Raw genomic sequence first — 9279 nt, 5'->3', positions numbered from 1 at the left:
AAAGTTTGATGGGAGCAAAGAGAGTTTGAAAAGAAAAGGTGAGTGGAGAGAGAAATGAAATTATATATAGATATATATAAGATGATGAATAATGAATACTTATTTTAAGAAAGGTAGAGTTTGTGAATAGTATAAGGCTTGGTCAACCCAAAATCCACTGAGGAGAGTGGCATGGCATGGCAGTCAAATGAATGGCTGAGCGTATGTGTCGCATTGACGCCAGGCTGACTGCCCTATGGACAACCCCTTAACCCTATATATCAAGTTTTTGACACCCTCATACTCTCCATCATCATAGGCACTCTTAACTCTCTCTCTCTCTCTCTTATGGACTGTCCCTTTGCACACCTACACACGTGTATTCCTCACATTTTAATTATATTACCTAGATACTAGATATATATACCTCTCTTCTTCGCCTCCAAGGGGAAACAAACACCATGTTGCACGATGTTTTTGATCCACCAAAGCCCGAATCGCAGCACCAACTTCCCATTGTAATCACCTCCTTAACATGCATGCACTCCTCACGTACCATGGTGTAACCCTAATCCAATACAATACATATATCCACCAATTCATTTCTTTCCAATGTTTTAGATCAATCTCTTTCTCATGTCTAAGGCTAACATATATATATGTCGTTCTTTTCATGCATGCATCATTGGTTTGGTTATGTTTGTTGCAACTTTGATATATTATTATATATAGATTTATATATATTTAACCTAGCCATTCTTAAATTCTTTTCCAGGCTTTAATTCCCTGCCAATTTGCAACGAAGAACGTCTTCTTTCTTTTCTCTCAAATTGTATATAGTTGAGGAGTATATTATAATACTTATTGTCTGGGAATAAGAAAGAGTGAATTAGAGATTCCGCAATAATTATTAGGCTTTGCTCTTTTTTTCTTTTATTTATTTATTTATATTATCCTTTCCAATCCAAGACAATGCCATGCACCAAAAATGTCATTTTCTGAAGGCATATTGGAAGCTGCAAAGTGATATCAATTTCTGCATGATTTTCAGAGTGATAACCATTTAAACGTAGCTTTCGATTGTTGTGGAATATATCTTTCTGTGCTCGTCAAAGCTTGGTTGATTTTGATATTCTTATTCAGTTAGAGAGGGAGAGGGGACTTAAGGAACAGTTCACATGTATAGCGTTATGGGTTCCTTTAAGTGCCTTTTAATTCCCATTAAATCTTGGTTTCCATACAGTGAAAAAATTAACACAACGTAGCTAGCCATGACATGAGTTTCCTTCTTTGTTACAAACCTTGGGGTTCCTTGACCCCTACATGAAACATTGTCACATGAAGGCATAAATGCTAATCTTTTTCTGCAATCAATATCCCAAAAAAGTTAACCCTCTTGGAGAATTTATTATCTGTACATGACCAAATATAAACACAACTGACTAGATGACAAAACCAACCAAATTTGTATTTCGAGTTCCTCGTTATGGGGTATTGAACATTGATTTATTGCATTTTCTTTTCTAGACAAAGGGCTTGTAGTGAACATAACTGATGCTTATAGGCGTGTTACTCACTCACTTTAGAATGCTCACTATTTGATGAAGACATGCAATAACCAAAGGTTAGGCTGATAATAACAAGAGAATATATCTTTTGAAAGTTTTAGAATGTGATCATTATAGGCCTGATCCCAATTCCCTTTTGTTGATAGAAACTAGTCTGATATGATCACATAGAGCAGAATCAGTCTTCTACGTGCTTTATAAGGGGTCTATCAAAATGATATTATCGATATACGTTCACTAATTTTTATGGTAGTAATGATGCTTACATTGTTTTTATATCACTGGTTGCAGGACGACATTTCAAGCCCTCTTAGTGCTCGAATTTTCGAACTTTGTAACAGTGATTTTTTCCCAGAGGCTTTGCAGAATTCTGAGGTTACTTCCAGCTCAAACTGTTGCTATGAGGAGAACTCCTCATATGCCACAACAAACATATCTTTAACTGTAGATGTAGAAAATAAGTTGAATAGCAATAGCAATACAGTGACCACCCCAACTAGCACTACCACCAACAACAACACAACCAACAGCAGTAATCTTTCTATTATCTTTGATTCCCAAGAAGAAATTGACAATGACATCTCTGCCTCCATAGACTTCTCACTATCTCCATCTTTCAATGTTCCACCATTTCTCCCAGTCACATCCCAGCAAGAACAGTTTGATTTCTCTTCTGTGCAGCCACAGGTCCAACTAGCATCATGTTCAGTTGTGGAGGGCTTCTCTCAGTATCCCACTGACTCTGTTGCACCTCCTTTTATGGGGGCTCCATTGCCATCTGTTTTCGAAGAAGACTGCATATCTTCTGTCCCTTCTTATGTGCCTCTTAACCCTTCATCTCCTTGCACTTATCTCAGTCCTGGCATGCCACCATACATGCCTTCTGGACCCCTTACTACTGCCTTATCAACTGATAGTTCCGGGTTATTTGGTGGGGGCATTCTTCTTGGTTCTGAACTTCAATCACAGGAATTGGAATACCAAGGAGAAAATGGAAGAATGTATTGTGCAGATTCAATTCAGCGGGTGTTCAACCCTCCAGACCTTCAGGTATGGACCATTTTTAAACTCCTTGTTATGTTCTCCGTCATTGCTTTTTTGTTAACAGTGACGGAATATAAACAAATTCTAGCATCATTAGGAAAGGAAGAGAATCATGATTTTATAAACACGAGGTCAATCTTTATAAATATAAGATTTTTTGAGTGGTAATTAAAATAAAATTCAAGAAAATTTGGGTCAAAGTGAACGAGATCATAGCAATGTAAAAACTTGTATACGTCACAACAAAATAACTCCATTGTTCAAGGGTTTTTCTTTCTTATGATGATAACTTTATATGTTGTTGTTGTTGTAAGCTTGCTCTTTCAGGCTTAAGTCTGAATGGTTCTTAACAATAAAGAGGTGAAAAGTGTTAAAAAGATAATGGCCCATAAATTTCTAAGAAGCTGATATGGCACATAGCATATATGCCCATATCCATCAAAACAGTAGCTAGCATATAAACCCCTTTATAATCTCATTCTCACCTGCAAAAAAGTAGCATAAAATCTGAGCTAGCTAGTAGTAAGTAGAGGGAATCACAACTTTCCGCAAAAATTGATAACAAACAGCATCATCATTAGAAAAAGCCCAATTCATGAGTAGTTCTTTTTGTATATCGCTTTCCAGAACCTCTAACTAAAGTTAATGATAGTTTGTGATGACCAACTTTTCCTTTGCTCTGAGCAAGAAAGTAACTTATTTTTTTGTAATTTCTTTCCCAGGCACTTGGTAATGAGAGTCAGCAACTAGTACCCGGGGCTGGTAGTTCTGCCACTTTGACACCAGAAATCTCAAACTTAGAGGACTCCTCCTTCAAGGTTGGAAAACTTTCTGTTGAGCAAAGGAAAGAAAAGATCAATAGATACATGAAGAAAAGAAATGAAAGAAACTTCAGCAAGAAAATCAAGGTACACTCAAGCTCCTTCCCATTTTTAAAACAGCCACATCATCAAACAGAATTGAAATCTTATGTATCATGTTACACATGCATCTGCAAGGCATTTTTTGCTTATAAACCACTTCTTATTGCACACATATTTTCAAGTCCAACTAACGGTGCAACCAAATATGCAGTATGCCTGCCGCAAAACTCTTGCAGATAGCCGACCTCGGGTTAGAGGCAGGTTTGCAAAGAATGATGACTTTGGAGAAACCAATAGAACTACTAGTAGCAATCATGAAGAAGATGATGAGGAAGAAGTAAGATTTAGGCACATTAATTTATCAAACACTCAACAATTGAAAGATTAAGATCTCTATCACTTGTACCTTTTAAATTGTTTGTTGATGTAGTATTTTAATCTCGCAGGTAGTTGTGAAAGATGAAGATGATATGGTTGATTCCTCAGATATCTTTGCTCATATCAGTGGGGTGAACTCCTTCAAATGCAACTATTCCATCCAGTCATGGATTTGAGTTAATAGTTTGATCAGTATACCTACTTTTAGCTTCTGTAGATTTTTCCATGGCCATAATCCACCCCAGATTTCTCCTCTCTGATTTTGATGGATGAGGAAACTGAATAATTGGGGTCCTAATACTATACAATAAATGAAGAACATAATAGAAACTGTATACATTTTTTTGCAGACACTACCTTTTATTATTACTTGAATGTACTAAGAATCACATGTTGTATTAACTCATAAAAGATATCCTTTGTCTCCATGTACCAGTGGAGCTCGTTTATGTACTTTCTTTTATAATATAGTGAGGAACTAGTTTTGGTTACATTCAAGGGCTTAAGCCCAAGCTTTTAAATATTTTAACTGGCTTTTAATCTGTTTTTCTTGCAGCTGATTATTGGTTGCTAAAAAATAGGTATCCTTGTAATCCTTGATTTGATTAACCATCATAAATATGTTAAGTACACAAATAATAAACATCAGATAACGATAAACCAATTCAAGTTGGAATGGTGTATTCTCTAATTTACTATCCACATTTGATTCCTTTTAAGAATAGGTTATAGATTGTTCATTTCTTTAAGCATACTATAGAAGTTCAATTTTCTCATTGTGCATATGGAAAAAATGTTGTTTGAAGATGCAAAGACTACCCATTCATTTAAGAATTAACATTAAAAAACAACGATATGTTTTTATCGGTTTTTTTTGAGAAATAAACAATTATTTCTGAGAAATGGGTTGCTTCCAAACACACATCTAGTCTTTTTTTTTTTTCTTTTTCCCCAAGAGTTGGACTTAGTAATATTAATCTTGGGTGAAATCGGGTATTGAAAGCAAATCATTAACGGCCCAATTATAGATATCCTACGGTGAAGGTTTCTCAGCCCTACAATTATTATTTGACTTAAAAAACCGAGGCCTAACTCTGGAATTCCCATTGTGATACTAACATAAACATAAAATCACTTTCATGCTACTAAACAAAAAAAAAAAAAAACATGCTTCAATCAAGGAGATTTTTTTTTTTTTTTTTTTTTTTTTTTAAAGAGAGTTTATATGAGTTGGATCTCGAAGTTCACTAGGTTTCAAAGTTCTATAAATACCTAGAAATTACTCATCAACAAAATTCTCACAATATCAACAGAAATTGAAACTAAATATCCATTTGAAATATGAAACCATGAACCATCCCCTTTTTGTCAATCAAGGAAATGATGAACAATACTTGACGCGTATATAAGCAAACGGGAGACATATCCCAATCACTCATTCATTCTCAATCAGCCTCACGCGAGTGTATGTAAATCATGTCTATCAAATTTACACAAATTAATGTATAATTTAACATTTGACATGAAATATTGCTTCAAATAGCGTACCATCACAAAAACTGTGATTGATTGAGAGTTTCAAAATGAAATTCTAATGAGAAATTGACAATAATGCATTTGAAGGAGGGAAAATAACATGATTATAGGAAATAGTTCATTTAAGTGTCATTGTCTGTGGTTTGAAATTCGCCCACCCCTATACATTTCTACTATTATATTTACTGGACCAGGGACTATGAACATTAGCTCTTGTCATAATACAGACAAAATTAATTTACATGAATTTAATAAAGGAAACCAAGAAGTTAGGTATTTTTTGTTTTCAAATTTCAAAATGGTTGTTGGTGAAACGGCTCCGGACTCTTAAATTTACATTTATTTGTCAAAGCAATAATTGTGGACTTTATAACAGAAAAATTAAAAAAGTTGAACGTTTCATATAATGTTCCATCCAACAACCCTATGCATTTGCCTAAAAAAATTGCCAAATCAAGTATACAATCAAGTTTTTGCTGTAATATTTTATTAGTTTGGCCTTAGTTACAGGTCTTTTATAGAGCGGTCCATGTTAATTTAATTAAATTTCTAATTAAGTCACACATCCTGGTTAACTTAGATGCATCTAACTATATATATAATACAAAAATTATATATATATATATATTGTCGAATTTCCTTTGCAAGGACGAGGAGCATTGAGTTTCATAGTCACTCCTCAAATATGTTGTGTCATTTAATGTTTTGATTTTAATTATAAATAGTATAGCTAGTGATAGAGTGTACCGGAATGTCCAACAAAGGATATTTAGGGTAAGGTGCATATAGGTTAAAAGAAATAGAATTCTAATTCTATGCTTGGAAAGAAGTTAGAAATCCAAAAGAATGAAAATAAGTGAGAGTTTATTTAATAAAAAATAAAATAAAATATATAATTAATTATTTGAGTGAAATTATGTGAAAAATATAAGTAAATTGACATTTTAAAATCATGTTTTATTAAATTAGATTTTTATGTAAAAATAAAAAAACTACAATTTTTCCTTTATATCTATTAACACGTGTTGCTACATTTTTTATATATCTATAATACATTATAATTATAACATATTGAAATATAGTGAGAAATTCATATTAAATAAAAAAAATTTGACAACTTTCCGATACTTATAATATTAATCATAATGTAATATTAAATATAAATAATTAAGATATTTTTTCAACTGAGACACAATAAATAACAAAAAATGACAAGAGAGAAAGACAAAAGCGATAATATTTTCTTTTGATAAAAAATCCACACTTAATTACCTTCATTTTTCACAATTTCACTCAATTTCACTCACCCAAACCTAAGTTTTTTTTTTTAATTACCCTTCAATTCATCCTTCTTAAATACACTCTAATTCCCCCTACCAATCAATTGGGTACGAATTTCGTCCAAAGAGATTTTGTATTAATAACATTTGTGAAAAATTACTCTTTCTCTTTCATAATCTTCCCTTCCAAACATGTGGCATAGAAAAAAATATATTATAGTTTTAACTCGACATCATTTTTAAGTATTCATGTGTTAACCACTTAACCGCATGCATCTGCTTCCAGAAAAGAAAAAAAAAATACAATCATGTGCATATATTACGGCTACATGTGGTGAGAGGCCAAATAAAGAAAATAAAAAAATAATACTACCATTAATTTTTTTTAGGTTTAATAATGGTGTACTATGAATATAAATTTTTTTACACAATCAGTCAATAACAAAAATATTGTTAATTTTATTTTTAAAATGATTATTATAAATTGATTTATAATTAAAAACCATACTGTTAATCATTTATTTATCTTAATTTTTCCTCTTTCTTTTTCTTCTTTTCCGTTGAACTATTAATTTTTTTTAATATATGCATAACAATTGGGACACAACATTCTAGGACTGTATTTCACACCTTCTATCTTTTTTAAAAATATAATAATCAACATTTAAAAAGTATAAATAGAAACGTAATTATTATTATATTTTATTTTATTTTTATCGTAGCAACAACTAGCTATTACACAATTTCGTATCAGAAAATTAGATAATTTCAAAGTAAAGATATCAAAAATTAAAAATATTGACATTGTAATTAAAATTTATTTGAAAATTGCAATCATGCTGGCTATTGTGATTAATAAGGCAAAGATGCCCGGCAATTTTTTTATTTTTATTTTGGTAAAAACATGCAAAATGAATTTGATTTTTATTTATTCTCTGTTTTTTTTTTGTGATGAATTGAATGTCATTTAGAGGTTATCAAATTTTTTTTTTTAGTTATTTAATAGTGCCTTAAATTTTAGTTTTATGGATAATTAGTTGTGTAGATGAAGAGAAGTTAAGCCATCTACTACCAATGAAAAGAGAAAACTACAGATATCAGAAGGCATGAAAGGATAAGGACGAATATAGAGAATTTTCATCTTAGACTTTGTCCATTAATAACTTCTTAAATGAACTTTTGTATAAAGAGAAAAAGGGATCGACAAATGAAAGAAACAAACGTCTTTGACTAATGTAACAATTTACCAAAAGTGTTTGCCATTCGGATGTCAGTGGTTTCTTTTCTTATCTCTCCAATATTTTTTTATATTATTGTTGAGAAAAAAAATCCTTTGATTATATCAAGTCCAAGGAAACTTTGCATTGTTATTTATTGATATTGATTAAAATACGTCATTTTCATGTTTGTATGTCGTGAGCTTCTATAAAGTTTGAAACTGTTCAATGAAAGTTTGTATTTTAATTACAAGAACTAATCTACAAAATTGGACAATGAATCACTACAATCGGTAAATTAGATTTTAGTTATCTTGGTTAAGGAACACTCATGTGTAACACAAGGCATAAGAGTAATTCCCCTAAAAAATTTAATTATCCAAATCAAAACACATGAGGGTTTAACACATTGATCATACCCTTTTAACCACTCTCTTGACAATATTGCATTGAGGCATTGGTGCTCCAGCCTCAGCACTTGATAGTTGATAGGGTCCACAGGGATTTGAATGTAGTGCAAGCAAGCACTTGTCTACATACAAGTATATTTGATGTCATTGGTGTTGGTGAGTGGATATATAGGATAATAGGAAGTGGCATGAACAAATGAACAATCCCTTTTTATTGGGGCCAAGGCCCACAACACAAAAGAAGAACTATTCAACAAAATTGGAGGAACCTCTCAGGCTTTGATGCCAACCTTTTTACTTACACCAATATGCTCTATTGCTCTTCACATTATGCATCATCTCATAGCTTTGACAATTCACACTATTCTGGTTAACCAACACATAACTATGAAGTTTAGAGGTCTACCAAAAATTTCCCCATTTCACATTATTTGGGAAAAATATATCTGTATTGACTATATTGACTTCGCCTATATTCTAACCTGAAAACTTAAAATCTATCAACCCAATTTAAGGTCCATTTTGTCCAGGTTTAATTACAAATCATTCTTTATTTTTCTAAACTGCTTCCTTAAATTCCATAATCCTCTTAAGTCTCCCTGCCTCGACCATAGAGGAGGAGGTGGACAGTTATATTTGCCTCTATGTTATAAATTAAAATATATAATGTAGAGACTAAGATTTCAATAAAATATTGTAAATATATTTTTAGATATTAATATAGTAATATATTGTAAGTATCTCATAAAATTGGAAAAAAGTAGTATCATAAAAAACTCCATTTTATTCCATGGTAGGTTTTTTTTCCTATTATTATTTTAAGACCAGCAGTATCTAGAACATCGTTGTAAAGTAATTTAAGGTGGTACTGTAGAGAACTTTAATTAAGTAATGCGTTGTCAAGGACTCACCCAACCCAACCCTGACAATTTCAGTTGATGTTCATCCAGGCTCCCTTTATTCAAAGCTGCCCTATACGGACTCTCAAACAACAATATAGACTT

At 32.0% G+C, this 9279-nt stretch overlaps 1 protein-coding gene across 2 annotated transcripts; it reads left to right on the top strand.

Annotated features, from left to right (window-relative positions):
- The first annotated feature begins 283 nt into the window (after positions 1 to 283).
- LOC109804635 (uncharacterized) lies at positions 284 to 4323 on the top strand. Of its 2 annotated transcripts, none has more exons than XM_029272661.2 (5): positions 284 to 539; positions 1839 to 2597; positions 3314 to 3499; positions 3666 to 3791; positions 3901 to 4323. In XM_029272661.2, exons 1-5 carry the CDS (start codon positions 441 to 443, stop codon positions 4006 to 4008), a joined length of 1278 nt encoding a protein of 425 aa, XP_029128494.1. In that variant the 5' UTR covers positions 284 to 440; the 3' UTR covers positions 4009 to 4323. The 2 variants fall into 2 exon arrangements, with proteins under 2 accessions (XP_029128494.1, XP_020222057.1); XM_020366468.3 differs by having other exon boundaries at positions 285 to 497.
- The last annotated feature ends 4956 nt before the right edge of the window (positions 4324 to 9279 follow it).

This window comes from Cajanus cajan, chromosome 7 (assembly GCF_000230855.2).
Source record: "Cajanus cajan strain Asha chromosome 7, NIPB_CcT2T_4, whole genome shotgun sequence".
NCBI classification, from domain to species: Eukaryota; Viridiplantae; Streptophyta; class Magnoliopsida; order Fabales; family Fabaceae; genus Cajanus; species Cajanus cajan.
Note: the sequence above shows the minus strand (reverse complement) of the source record. Positions and strands in the feature narration are given on the sequence as shown.

Bases quoted from the DNA above. Each gene is read 5' to 3' on its own strand.
- LOC109804635 (XM_029272661.2), top strand. From the start codon at position 441: ATGTTGCACGATGTTTTTGATCCACCAAAGCCCGAATCGCAGCACCAA. The intron at 540-1,838 runs GTGTAACCCTAA...CACTGGTTGCAG, and splicing joins TGCACTCCTCACGTACCATG to GACGACATTTCAAGCCCTCT. The intron at 2,598-3,313 runs GTATGGACCATT...TTTCTTTCCCAG, and splicing joins TCAACCCTCCAGACCTTCAG to GCACTTGGTAATGAGAGTCA.